This window comes from Beta vulgaris, chromosome 9, assembly GCF_026745355.1.
Source record: "Beta vulgaris subsp. vulgaris cultivar EL10 chromosome 9, EL10.2, whole genome shotgun sequence".
In the NCBI taxonomy this organism is placed as follows: Eukaryota; Viridiplantae; Streptophyta; class Magnoliopsida; order Caryophyllales; family Amaranthaceae; genus Beta; species Beta vulgaris.
This window is the reverse complement of record NC_079210.1, coordinates 4,250,587-4,265,779: the sequence shown is the minus strand read 5'-3', so window position 1 is coordinate 4,265,779 and position 15,193 is coordinate 4,250,587. Positions and strand designations below refer to the sequence as shown.

Here is a 15,193-nt window from a genome sequence, read left to right as displayed (position 1 = left end):
AAAGGGATTTAGCAGGCTACTCATTCCAACAAGATGCATCTTTCTTTTAGGGAGCTTATTTCCTTAGTTACTTCACAGTTAAGCGTGCTTGGCTTGGAGTAGTCTTGGTATGGGTGACCTCCTGGGAAGTTTCTCAGGGTGCGCATGAGTGAGGACAAAATGCGCCGAAAGAACTTGTGTTGGTTATTGAGGACAGTTGTTGGCCCTGGATGCGCATTGGTGACGATATACTCGACTCCGTATGGGTCGGGGTGCTACAAAAAGTGTACCCTCCTCAACAATACAGTCTCAGCATATAGCTAAGTCTCAATAACCAACCAACCAATATAGTCGAAATACCATAAGTTTTTAAGCACCTATTGGAATTAAACAACATACATACACCTACTAAAATTACCATTAGGCCTAATCTTCAAGAACAATGACCCCTAGAAATTCCTTTTTCATGTCTTCCTGTAAAAAAGTTGGAATAAGAATATGGGTCTTTATATCATCTTGGATCTCCATCCCAAACTTCGCTAGTTTGTTAGCTACCATGTTAGCGTCTCTCTTCACATGCAAGAACTGGGCTTCAAAGTTGGTCTTTACATAGCCAGCTACCTCTTGCATTATCATTCCAAGTTGATGCAGACCGTAGTCCTCCACTTCCTTCAACATTTTATGAATCATAGATGCATCCATCTTGATTTGAAGCTTCTGGATTCCAAAGTCTTTAGTTATGTCAGAACTTTCTTGAGTGCCAATAATTCAACATGAGCAGGATCTCTGGCTTTGGCTTTGATCGAGAAACCCAAGAATCAGGTCAATTAATTTCCAACTAGCATCTGCATTTAGTTTGTGAAATCCAGCATCAAGTAGCTTCCATTGCAAAACTCTAGCTTCTGACATTTGTCCTTTTCCTTTATCCTTGAAAAGCATAAAATCAGAATTTGCCACAAGGTCTGCCGTTAAACTATTAAAAAAATACCTTGAGTGTCTCATCCTATGCTCAAAAACCGTTTCATTGCGGCTTTTCCATAGATGCCAAATTGTAACACCAAACAGCATCACCTAATCAGTGTCGTGCTCCACATTTAGTTGCATCCATTCAGCCCATTTTGAATTAAAAAAGAGAGATAAATTTGGGGGGTGTATGTTTTTATTGGGAACCAAAGTCATGACCCAAATTACTCTAGATGCATAGAAATCTCTAAATAAATGGAGATGATCATCCACTATCGAACCACATCTGGAGCAATTTGGATTGAGATTTTTCATTGTCCTAGCTGACACACTTCCCACCGGGAGAATTTCGTGAAGTAAATGACAAACCAACATTCTGTATTTATAAGGGATTGGCAACTTCCAAACTTTGTGGCAATTTATATGAATATTTTTAAAATAAAATTTGGGAGGATCAACAACCCTAAAAGCACTTTTAATATCAAACATTCCAGGATTCTTTAGCCCCCACGCAAGTTGATCATCACAAAAAGAAGACAAATGCATCAATTGTATTAGGTTAAAGAGCTCCACGAGGAGATTACCTACTAGACAGCTTATATTCCACCTCCCATTTCTTATAATATTTTAGACTCTCTAGTGCTCCATGAAGGATGGAATTGGTCTGATGTTACAACTGCAAAGCTCAGTATCACCTACCCACCTATGGAACCAAAGAGAAATACTAGCTCCATCCCCCACCTTGTGAATCTTGCCTTCATTTAAGATATCCCTACCTTTCAAAATATCCTCCAAAAAGGTGAATTCTCGTTTTTTGGATTAATATTTTGAAAGGCGGATTTCCTTAAATATTTTGACCTAATAATTTTAACACATAGTTTATTGTCTTCTCTTATGATACTCCATCCCAATTTTGCCATAAAGGTAAGATTCTAAAGCCTAATCCCCCTAGGTTGATTGGTTTAGACACTTTGTTCCACCCCATTCTAGGGATGTAATGTGACCTGTTGATTGCATTCCATAGAAATTTCTTGCAGTTCTCTTCAATCTCATTCAAGACAGAACAAGGGAGAAGGGAAGATTGCATAGAAATATAGGGGAAATGTTCAGAACATATTTGATAAGGGTCTTCCTACCAGCAATTGTTATAAGTTTGGCTTGCCTGTTAGCTGTTCTATCCTTAGTCTTTCTTAACATGTCATGGTAGTCTCTCCTTTTCAGTTTATTGGTATGAATAGTTACCCCTAAATACTTGCGAAAGGAGGTTGACTAGACATATTAGCCTCCTTACTAATTAAATGTCTAAGTGAAGGAGGGGTCTTACAAAGGAAGACCAGTTTAGACTTTTACGTATTCATGAACAAGCCAAACATCATCCCAAATTCTTTTATGGCATGTAAAATATTATGAACATTTTCAACTGAAGCTTTACCAACCATAAAATCATCATCACCACAGAAAATGTGGGATATATCAATGTTTTTAGTAATTATAATATGTATCCAACTTTTTTGATTAACCTCATCCTCAATTAAACATGAAATTCTTTCCATGCACAGCACAAAAATACACTAGGGGAAAAAAAGGAAGGGCTGCGGTTTCTTCATTACGCAGTCCTTCTATACAGTAGGGCTGCGTTTTAATAGAAAAGCGCAGCCCTTCACATAGAAGGGTTGCGCTTGTCTAAATAACGCAGCGCTACTGTAAAGAGAAGGGCTGTGTTTTTTAGACAAGCGCAGCCCTGTTTTGTGAAGGGTTGCGCTTGTTTAAAAAGCGTAGCCCTACTGTTATAGAAGGGCTACGCTTTTTTAAAAAGCGCAACCCTTCTATGGGTTTTTTTTTAAAAAAAAAAGGATTAAGCGTAGCCCTCACAATTTAAACTTTATCCTCTCTCTCTCACACCTCTCTCTCACGCCTCTCTCTCTCACGCCTCTCTCTCTCACGCTTCTCTCTCACCCTCCCTCTTCTCTCTCTTCTCTCTCAACCTCCCTCTTCCCTCTCTTCTCTCCCACCCTCCCTCTTGTATCAGTAAAAATATCAACAAAAAAATCCACCCAACAAAAATTAGGGTTTGCTTAAATTGAGAGCAATTTACAAGAGGGTCGATTCGTCGATGGAAGAATCTAGAAGACGACATACTAATACTTTTTAGCGGCCATGAATTGAAGCTATTTTGAATAGGAAGAACTAGATCCGGTGGAGAATATCAATTAGCGGCCATGGCTGGTCCTGTTCAAGCGGAAGGAGAATATCTCGACGTTCTTACCAAAACTGGTCAAAAAACTGGCCTTCGCAAACTCAGGTCTATTACTTTCCTCTCTTTCTTTTCTTCCTTACTTTTTACCACTTTTTTTCTTTTTGCTGTCTGTAATCAATTAGTATGACAGCAGTAAACTGATTTTACAAATTGAAAATCTGATCTTTTTTCTCCAAGTTCAACTGAAATCCACTTGATTTATCAGGTTCCATTTAGGCGAGCAACTTCTTTTATGTTTTATTAATTTTGAATAGGAAGTCCAGCAATTAAATACTTGTAGATCAAAGCTTGATGCTCTAATTCCTGCCATTGTGATACTGTAAATAGCGAAACCCCAATTTCTGATTCTCTATTCATTTTTTCTGCCTGAACGCAGGGCTAAGGGCTTTTTTGGTAGTTGGTCTTTTTCGTCAGATCTGAACGCATGGCTAAGGGCTTTTTCATCGTTTTCTCACTGAACGCAGGTTGAACTCCGGCAACGAAAACCACAAGTTATAGATTTTTCGTTTTTCAGATCTATAATTTCTTAATCTTTGTTTTGATTAATGTTCTTGTATTTCAGATCTATAATTTTTCTCTTCTGTATTTTAGTTTTTGTTCCTTTTTTTCATTTTCGTTTCGTTCTTTTTTTTTGTTTTGGGTTTAGTTGCATTGTGATAACATTTTTTGATTTCCTGTTTTAGTTTTAGTTTTCCTGACCATATTTCCTATTCCCCTTTTGGATTTGGATGGTTTACTTTAAGGTTTAATGCAAATGTTTAAATTCAGAAAATGTGAGATTAATATATGAGTAAAAAAATGTGAAAAAGAAAAATTTTATATATTTTTTTGGTAGGAAGGGCTGCGCTTTTTAGGTAAAAGCGCAGCCCTTCGTTGTGAAGGGCTGCGTTTGAAAAGCGCAGCCCTACTTAAAAAGTGAAGGGTTGCTATTGAAAGGGCTGCTGTCAAATAGCGCAGCCCTAATGGCATTTTTTAGCGCAGCCCTTCCTTATTTTTCCACTAGTGATATACGACGAAAGGGGATCCCCTTGCCTTAAACCCCTAGATGGGTAGAACTGTTGTGTGATCTCCCTATTGCAAAGAACATATATTTTTGGAGTATGAATGCAATTCATGATCAGTTTAACCATAAGGGTAGGGAACAAGAGTATCTTTAATGATTCCCCATTCTAGACTATCGTACTACGCTTTAGAAATATCAACTTTAAAGGCCATTATTCTTTTAGTGTTATTGGCTTTCTTGAAAGTGTTGGCCACTTCCTTAATGACTAGAATATTATCCAGAATATTTCGACCAGGGACAAAACTGGACTGAATAGGATTAATGATTTCGTTTAAGGAGGGTTTAGTCCTATTAGCCATAATTTTCATTAAAATCTTGTAAATGGTATTACAAAGTCCTATGGGACGCAATTCTTTAATGTTGTTAGGATTTAATGAAATATAGGACTCATTAATTGACTCGTGTAGGGTAGAGGTACAGATTCAATTCTTGACTAAGCCATAAACTTAATCCTTAACCATTTTCCAATATTTCTGGAAGAAAATTTGTTGAATGTCATCGGGTCCCGGGCATTTAGTAGGGTGTATATCTTTTATAGCAAATCAAACCTCCTCGTCCCTATAACCTTCCCCTATTACTTCTATCGCTATTCTACTAAGACCCTTGTCATTCCAAGTGAAATTCTCACAACTACACTGAAATTGTTTAGAAGTAAGAAAAAATAATAATAAAATACAAAATTCAACTAATGGAAGAAGGCATCCACGGTGCAACCTTTAGACTTGAGGAAAGTATTGTCCTTTCGTTGCTTCAAAAAGCGAAAATTTATCATGAAACTTCTGATAATTGCTCGCTACTTCAATGCTCTACTCAATTTCATTGCACTTGTGTCTCACCGGAAACTAAAGTTGTTGCCCGCAAGTCCTAACACTCCGTCAGATTGTCGCTCAGTGCTTGATGCGAAGGAGAGATGAGAGAGATGCCTTCGCTTTTGGCGTTCCTTCGTAGATTTGCAGGTGGAAGGAGAGACGATATGGAGGAAGGTGAGGCGTTCCTTCGTAGATTTGCAGGTGGAAGGAGAGACGAGAGGGATGAAGAAAGGTGAGAGATGAGAGAGATGAAGGTAGGTGAGATAGATGAGATGAGGGAGAAGGTGAGAGAGAAGGAGAGAAACGGTTGCTGATGAATTGGGTCTGAGATATGAATGGAGAAGTGGGGTGAATTTATATTACAAGGTGATTTATGTGATTTGCATCGCACCTCTTCTTACGTGCGACGCAGATAGTTAATTTATGATTTGCAATGCACCTTATTTCCATTCGATGCAAATCACTAATTTGCGTCGAATGGAAGGCAAGATCCAACACACATTATGTTTAATTTGCGTCGCGTGGATTATAACATGACCCAATTTTCCTAATTGCGTCCTTTGTACAACTGTCCGATGCAAATCAGGAGACGCAAATCAACTTTTTTGTACTAGTGGTAAGTAAATTGCAACTTTTACAATTAGGATGAGTAAACTGCAACTTTGTGTGAAGTTTAGTATCATATACTATGCTTAACTCCTTTTAATTATATTGTGATTCTGAATCAAATTATGTCGGTAGAGAGGTTGTCTATGAATGGATATGAGTCACTTCGTTATATTAGCATCTTCAACCCCAAATCCATCTTTAGGACGAAATTGTTTGGAGCTATTTCTATAAATCTATGGGGTAAATATCTCTTTTTTTCTATATATATATTTCATTGTCTCTTTATTATTTTATTTTACTATATAATTAAAGCGAGTGGCAACTGATCCTTAATTGTCACTTGTGTGGAACAAGGAGATCTAGGACCTCATAGAAGTCCTAAAATAGCAACCACTAACAAGATGATGCTCAAGACCTGATTTTATAATCAATTTATATAATTGACCTAGTTGGCTCTCACGGTCCGTTTGGTAAGAGGTTATAAATGGTGGGAATGGTAATGTATTATAGTGTAAATTTGTACTAGGAATTCAATGTCATTACCAATGGTAATGCTACTTAATCACAAGATATCCATTTTCTTCCTAAAATCTCATTACTATCCATTACCACTTGGGAATGTGGTATTAGGTGGTAATGAAAATTTATAAAGGAAAATCCATGTTTTGTGATAAAGTTTCATTCCCATGGTTATGGATATGTGAAAATCTTTACAAATTTACACTAAATTTCATTACCATTACCACTATTTATAACCACTAACCAAACGGGCCGTCAATACCCACATAAAAACAGCAAAGATTACTGCTTTAAATCTAAATCCAGCAACTATAGCGGATAGCCCCACATGCCACAAGGGGGAATGAAGACTTTGAATCTCTGATCAAATTGCATTTCCAATAATGAACTATTGTCACTTGCTTGTAGCCAATGGCAGCTTGCCATTAATGTGCAGCTATCAGCGCAACAGCCAACTAAACCGATATACTAGTATCTTCCTTCATTAATTCTGGTTCTTGCACCAGCATCACCCTTTGAAGGGCCTATATATAGGCATAGCCTATAGGATTGAAATTCAACTCACTCTTCACCATCCAAACCCTAAATATATTAAATTTTAGAGTTTTAAGAAAAATGGCTTCTAAGGTTTTTCTCTTGTTTAGTCTTTTGGCTATTGCTCTCTTAATCTCTTCTGAGGCTGCAGCTAAAGACTTGACCAAAACTTCAACCACTTCTGAACAGATTAAGGGTAAGATAGCTTCTTGTTTCCCATTTTTCAAAAGTCTTACCCCTATTAGGAACTATTGGCTCCATCCTAAATGTCATTTATCCTAGCTTTCAATAAATTTGTTGCATGTGAAACAAATATCCTTCTAATATTATTATACTAAATGCTTAGTCATGTGTGTATTAGCTAGTTTAGTTGATAGTTCAAATTAAATTACTAACGTAACAACAAGATTCGAAATACAAAATACTTTATTTTCTCTTGAAAGCATAAGTAATTGTATTCGACCTTCTACACACTAGTTTAGTGTATTAACTACTCTTCTCCACTCGATAGACTAGGGATCAAATCCTAGCAACAATAGTTTGGGGTAAGGGGGTGGCCGGTCCTCTCTTTTTTATCCTGGATTGTCTTAAGAGAGGGTTGATCTAGGTATATCGTTACTAGTGAACCTGATTAGGGAAAAAATCTAAAATATGGACACTCCCTTAAGATATATATAAGATTCGAAATATAAGATTTCGGGTAAGGGAATCCCCTTACAAAAAGTGCGAGAAAGTGGGGATCCTTCTTGCAAGGGGAAGTTTTTGTGTCCCTATCACAGGGTAGAAGGAGGGTCACCCAAGCACTTGGTCAATATCGATCCTTGTCTATTGTGATTGGTTCAAATGGTGCGCCTTTTCATCTTTCGTGGTGAATTCTAGTGTTCAATTTCTATTCCAAGCATGTGCTTAATTGGCTTTAAAAGAGGGTTGGGTGTACATATACTAGATCGGGACCATGTCCGAGAATAGACTAAAGAATTTCTTCTTACCTAATATTTAAAAAAAAAAAACATCAAGGGTGACCTAGTTGTTTGAAGACCCTCATTCTGGCCTTGTGAGTTGTACGTACAAGGGTTCTATTCTCACCCTTTTTTATAGTGGGATTCCGAATATTTCTGCATTTCTAAGGGATCTTTATCTTACCTTAAAAAACTACATCGTCGATTTTTTTTTTTACTTGCACCATCTACTTTTTGGCACTATTTATCATAACTTTGTTAAGCTATCTTGCAATACTATATGAGAGAAAATATAGTCAAATAGAATTTTGTTAGATTCGTGAGGATATTAACATAATTATCATTGTAATAAGTGTGCAATAATGACTAAAAACTGAATTAGTGTTTCTAAAGCTTGACCATATAAGCATATAATTTCTCCAAATTCGAAACAGACAAATAGATACATGACAAGTGAAGTGTCTCCTTTTTGTAAACTAGGCAACCACGCACATCCATCTTAGGTTAAGCCTTTTCCCCCTTAATTAGAAAGTTTTTGCCTGTGAAGGCTATTATTAATTAGGTTCCTACTGCAAATTTCATGATGTATTTTTGTGAATTATATATTAAAAACTTAACAAAAACTTTGTGACCTAAACATAATGAGTAATATATATGCATGGACCGTAATATGGTCCCTTTATCTTCTTATTTGGAGGCTATCCACCAATAGTTTAATAAATACCTATATATGTGAATGTGATAGATCGACGTAACTACATGTTGCAGATAAGAAAGGTGACACCAAGGTAGAGGACGCCAAATACGGAGGATATCCAGGAGGTGGGTATGGTGGATATCCTGGTGGAGGCTACGGTGGGTATCCAGGGGGAGGCTATGGTGGCTACCCAGGTGGTGGTTATGGAGGTCGTGGTGGATATGGCGGTCGAGGCGGCGGATACTGCCGCTTTGGTTGCTGCTACCGTGGATACTATGGCTGCAGAAGGTGTTGTGCTTATGCTGGTGAGGCTGTTGAAAAGCACGTTGAAAACAAGCCTCATAACTAGTAACTAATAATTAGTGATGGCTCATTGGCTTTGTTCTCCTTTCCGTTCTTATGTTGATTCAAGTGTTATAAATCATGTTTGGTGACGGTGTGAGTTTCTTCAAAGAAAATGTATGGTGTAAAATGTGAATTAGGTTTTATGTGTGTTCTAAACGAGTGATAGTCATGGATATGCATGTTGCCTATTGTATAACGTTCATCAATAAAAACGTTTGAATTATAGAAGAAGAAGATCGCTTATTTCGAAACCAGTGGTCAATGGATCTATGGGCTAATCATAGGCCATTGCCTCGTGCTACCGCCTTCCAACAAGTGAGGGAACGCTCGAAAGGCGCCCGAACGTTTATGAAGGAGCTAGTAACAAAAGAAAGTTGATAAGCTCTCATGAATTACGGGTGGTCTTAGTAATTTTATACCGCGACAATCAATGCCGGATCATAATCGTAATTTTGCTGATTTTTTCTTTCTGTACTACTCTTTCCTTAGCTTTTTTCCTTTAATCTACGGACTACACACTTTATACTTTGATACTATTCACGTATTTTACCATAATTATTTGTGATTTATATATAATAGGTAAATATATAGTCATGCGAGATCGTGTTATAACATACTCCCTCCTTCCCAAAATATAGTTCCCATTTTATTTTGCATATATAGTCTCCAAGACGTACCTTTGACCTACGATATCTTCTATTTTTTACTAGTAAAAAATATATAAAGTTGATATTACGAATTTACACATTGAGACGAATCTAACAAGACCCCGCATGAATATGTTTTTTTGTATACTGAGTAAGAATATTTGGTCAAAATTTTTAAAATTTAACTCCCAAAATAAAAACGGGAACTATATTTTGGGACAGAGCGAGTAAATTTTAATAATCAAATTTTTTATATAATTTTTACTTGTAAATAATTAAAGATATTAATTATTAAAAATTTTACATTGATAAACGTGACAGTCAAAATATGTACAAAAACTATACCACATAAGCAACTAAAAGACTCATGCATCTTAAGCAGCATAACACCAGATCATGCATGTTTATCGCAACACCATTATACACATTTATATTGATTTCCAAATTCCATATGTACGTGGGAAATCAACAAACATATAATGTATTCTACATTTAACAGAAAAAAGTTTTTTTCTAGAGGGAGGCTTCTGCCTTCTCTCTAGAAAAAACCCCTTAGCTCCCCAAAAGAAAACCCTAAAAACCCTAACCCCCAAATCAATTTCTTTAGAATTTGAAACTCTAGCCTCCTCTTTCTTCTCTTCCTCCTAGATCTAGTCATTGTTATGGCTTAGCTTTGTCTACTAGCCCAATTTTTTTTGTCCTCAGTCGGACTCTTTATTTTCTAGCCTCTTAATTTGCTTTCGCCATTTCTAAAATCAGTCAATTAGGAAATGGTTGTTCGCGGTGTAGGTTCAGTTCGTTCGTGGTGGTTCGTGAGTTTTCATGTCGCCGGTCTCCGTGGTTGGCGACGATTCAAGGTATGGTGGTGTTTGTCTCGCCCCTCGTGATGGGTTTCACTATTGGACCTGGGGTGAAGGTGTTAGCTGCGGCGGAGCTAGCTTCCCCAAATGTTCCTTTGTGCTCCTTTTTCTTCTTGTTTACCTTGCTATTTGTACGTTGTACCTTGTAACTATCCTTCGGGATGTTTTAGGGCTGTCTCTTGTTGTAGACACCTCCTAACTTTCTCTCCTGATAAAAAAAACAAACAAACATATAATAATCACATATATGTATCAAGATCTCTTTCGTAGAGATTTATATTTGCTATATCCAAATCCAACATGGACATGCTTTGTCTAACTCGAGCTTCAACTAATGCAGCGACCACGACTCAACTAATCAATGTATGAAGCAGGGGCGGATCTATTAAGTAACAAGGGTAGCACATGCTATCCCTAAAAAAAATAAAAAAATTATGTTGTATGTGAGAAAAAACAAGAAACGGATGTATACAATATCTAGCAATGTATTATTGATTATTTCAGTTTGCCGCGGTGGTAAGAGTCGTCTTTGCAAACCTGAAGGTCTCAGGTTCGAGTACTGTTTGACACTTTGTTTTGTTTGTAGCTTTCTCTTTTGTTCATTCTTTTTTCCTTTTCCTATTTTTCTTTTTCTTTAATTTTTCATATGCCCCTAATTTCTCATATTCCACAATTACACTTGTAAATTTTGACAATATAATACTTCATATTACAACCAACTTCATTTTAATTATAGTTACCTTTCATTATGTTACAAATACATCACACTCTCCTAATTTCGAATAAAAAGGTTCAACTTTTTATAAGTCACATATTATAAAGAGATTTTTTTTTATTTTTTTTGATAAAGTACCAATGTACATTTTCTACGCTATATTTAAAATATTTTTTTCTTTTTCAAATTGTGGGTTTGAATTTTTTTAATTCTATATTGTACCCTCTGTTAAATCAACTTTAAGGTTTTAATTAGTTTCTCATTTTTAGTTTTTCAAACTTATATTATACAGGAGAGAAAATTCTTCTGCTTTTAAAAGGGAACGACAAAGTAGTAGGGTACGTAGAGTTTTTACGGGAATATAGTATTATGAACCATATAATAATATAGTGTCGTATATTTAAAAGGATTATACATGTAGGTTAACGTGAGTTATGTTCTACTATTATTAACCGTTATTTGGATAGTTATATTATGATATCCCTGATTGAAAATTCTGGCTCCGCCACTGGTATGAGGGGTTACATACAGTGGTGAATCTTGAAAATTTTTTTTCTTAGGGCCAGTTACCTATTTTAGACTTATTTGTTGATATCTATATTACATGGACAAAGTTACAAGTATCGAATACGAGCATGAATCCGAGTACCGATGCGACAAATCCAAAAATTACATATATGGAGACATCGTTCTAAAGTTGGATACAAATACGGGGTGTAGTGTTTTTCTTTTAAGATATATAATATTCATTTAATTATTAAATAATTTTTCAGATTTATAAAAAGAAGAAATAGAAAATCTAAAATTCTAAAACTTTTAATGACATAAAAATAAAATATATATAAGAAAAAATGGATGAAGTAAAAATAATCAATAATAAATTAGAAAGACTCACAAAAACGGGAAAAAGGAAAAAATGAGTTACAACTCACAACACGTGAGTACAAGGAAAATGGAAAAAAATTCAGCATCATTACATTACTGAATACTGACACTTCAGTTTGTGGTCCCCATTTCCCCTTTCCCCTTATAACTCGCGTCTGACGGATTTTTTTTGGGCTAAGTTAAACAATTAAGCGGTAGAACTTTTCCGAAATCTTTTAGGGGCCAGAGCCAGTCCTTCCCCTTAAAAGATCCTCCCCTACTTACACGATGCTCCCTGCACTGACTCTATCTCAGATTTCTAAAGAATGTGAAAAACGAACCCTTAAACTGCTGGGGGATTTTAATGAAGTCATCTGTCAATCTCGAAAATTTGGGGGGTAGACCTGTTAATATGAGACGGGCGGATCTTTGAATGTAAGTTGGTAAATTTGGCCTTTAATGGCCCGAAGTACACCTGGACGAATAAAAGGAAAACTAAACTCATATATATTTGAGAGATTGGATCATGGCTGGGGTAATTTGAATTGAATTACAACCTTTCCGAAAACTTCTTTTTGGCATCTAACTAGGATCACTTTAGATTATTGTCATGTCTTGTTAGAGCTAGACCATAGGACTCAATCGCTTGGGCCTAAACCTTTCTGTTTTGAGCATGTGTGGCTTCTTAGTCCTGCTTTCTATCAATTTGTGGCTTCAGAGTGCGTTGGGAAAAAAATTAGAGGGAGGGGTCCGCTTAGTAAAGACTTAGAGCTCTTGTGCCATGTTATGACTCAATGGAACAAGAACGTCTTTGGTAATATTTATCAAAGGAAAATAGAGTGAATGCTAGGTTAAAAGGAACTCAGATAGCACTAGCTAATAATCCTTCCTCCCAATATTTACTTAGGATAGAATCAGAATTGCAAGAGGAGTTATTGAATATTCTTAACTAATAAGATGCTTTGTGGTTTACCCTTTATGGAAGTCAAGGAGGCCTTGTTTGGTATGCATCCAAATAAGGCCCCGGAACAAGACAGTCTTCACCCAATTTTCTTTCAAAGGACCTGGGGCGTTCTCGGGCAGGACATTTGGGAAACTTTAAATGGTTGGTTTAGTGAAGGGAGTGTTTCAGAACATCTTTGTGAACCAACAATATGCCTTATCCCGAAACAATATCCCCCGGAGACTGCTAGACACTTGAGGCCTATAAGCTCATGCAACACGTTGTATAATCACCAAATCAAAATCCTACCACAAATGCATAACAAGGATTTTTAGAACCCCACTCCCTTGTTGCAAGAACGAGTACATCTCAAACTATAATAACCTTAGAATGGGTTTGACTTAGTTAATGTTATGTTCGTCTGTTCATCAAAAAAAACAAAAAGTACCTCTGTTATGCATTTGTGGTAGGATTTGGGACTCCCCCCCCCCCCTTCAGGTGCTTGTAACATTGAGATTTCAATGACTTCCCCGTTACTCATCGCCTAATATGAACTAATCCATTTTTCTAATAGGCATGATTTATTTCTTGTAATAGATATAACAATAACCCAAAGGCATTTTAGAGGATGCGAAAGACCCTTGACGTGTTTTGTAACCCAAAAATAGATTGCAATAACAAGAGCTATTTGCATGCATATATATATATATATATATGTGTGTGTGTGTGTGTGTGTGTGTGTGTGTGTGTGTGTGTGTGTGTGTGTGTGTGTGTGTGTGTGTGTGTGTGTGTGTGTGTGTGTGTGTGTGTATATGTGTGTGTGTGTGTGTGTGTGTGTGTGTGTGTTATGCGATCTAACTACGTTATCTTCTTAACTACCAAGTTCACATGTTTTGGTTTTGCTTAAAATGATTATGCTAATGCTTACATTTCGTTATTCACAATCATTTTGGCTACCTTTCACGCGCGCTTTAACAACTAGTTTTTGAAAATATGACAATCTACAACTAATTGAGTATATCAGTATATGTCTATATTAGAATTATACATATTTTCTCTATTCTTGTAAGTCAGTTAGAGTTACGCTCTCCGTTATTATACAATTATCTTCCTTGTTACTATTACTGCATATACCAAGGTAAAGAAGAGAGAGAGCATGCAATGGGTCATTTTTGTTTATTTAAATAGGAGAGAGAATATGGTTGTGAGATAGTGTAGAATTGTGTGGGGCCAGCAAGTGAATATAGTTGGGTGAATAGAAAACAAAACTTTACCAAATATGGAATAAAGTAAAATACGGAACATTTTTTAGAAACGAATGTAAACAAAAAGTAGGGAAATCTTTGAAACGGAGGAATTCTAAAAGAAAAGAAAAAAGAAAGGTAATGTTGTGTGGGGTACCGTAAGAAAAGTGGATGAGAGAAGTAGTATCGTGTAGGTAACGTGATGAAAAAGTATATATTGACATCTTTTTTGGTAATAAAGAAAGGAGAAAGTAAAATAATAATAATACATTATAAGAGATTGAAAAAGTAAAAGTGTAACCTTCGATCCTGGGTCAGAGTAAGATGGTTTGAGTGCCACATGTGATATATCAGGTCTCGAGACGCCATAGCAATGTTTTTATGTTGTAGTTGATCCCTCCTTATCCTCCAAACTAATTTGTTATATGGGGTGCGGGTTTCACACTTATAGCCCGAGATTTACCATTCACTAATGAGGTGGATTCCGTCACCAAAAAAACAAAAAGGAAAAGTGTTTAAAGAAACATATTTAAACGAAAAGTTACTTCAACTTAAAAAAAATGAGGGGAGCACATAGTAGTAGATATCAATATGCCTTAAGTTGAGACTTGATATTATAAAGATGAAATTTCTATACTAAAATGGTTAAAATGAACCAAGTCCAAATTGACTAATTAAAATTAAATTATTTTTATCTATACAAATATATTAAAAGGTATGCTTGTCAAAGTTTGTACGTCACGTGAAACTCTCCCTTTTGCAACAAAATTTTGCCACATGGTGCAATGAAACAACTCATCAGGATTTGAAAAAAAAAATGTTGGTGTCGTGATTCAAACCCTTAACCTCAAAATAAACATTAGATATATTTACCATTTATTGATTCTCATGTCCACAAAACCTAGTGGCCTTCATCCTCTTCCTCCAACCATGAAGTAAAATTAACGCAATTGACATACATTTATTGTTTCAAAAGTAAAATTGACGCTAAACTTCGATCATGATTAATTGTTTTGTATCACAACTTACAAATTACATGATATTACACATGAAACAAAGCACACTATATGATTTGAATAAACAGTAGAAACAAAGCTTCAATCATGCAAAAATTAAAATAGTAACATCCAAAGTAACTTCCGAACCACACACTAGTTTTTATTTATGATATGGATGAAGAACTTAT

General features: G+C 36.0%; 1 protein-coding gene across 1 annotated transcript; it reads left to right on the top strand.

The window, feature by feature from the left end:
* The first annotated feature begins 6,750 nt into the window (after positions 1-6,750).
* Positions 6,751-8,875, top strand: LOC125493175 (glycine-rich protein 3 short isoform-like). Its single transcript, XM_048636242.2, has 2 exons — positions 6,751-6,929; positions 8,461-8,875. Exons 1-2 carry the CDS (start codon positions 6,815-6,817, stop codon positions 8,736-8,738), a joined length of 393 nt encoding a protein of 130 aa, XP_048492199.1. The 5' UTR covers positions 6,751-6,814; the 3' UTR covers positions 8,739-8,875.
* The last annotated feature ends 6,318 nt before the right edge of the window (positions 8,876-15,193 follow it).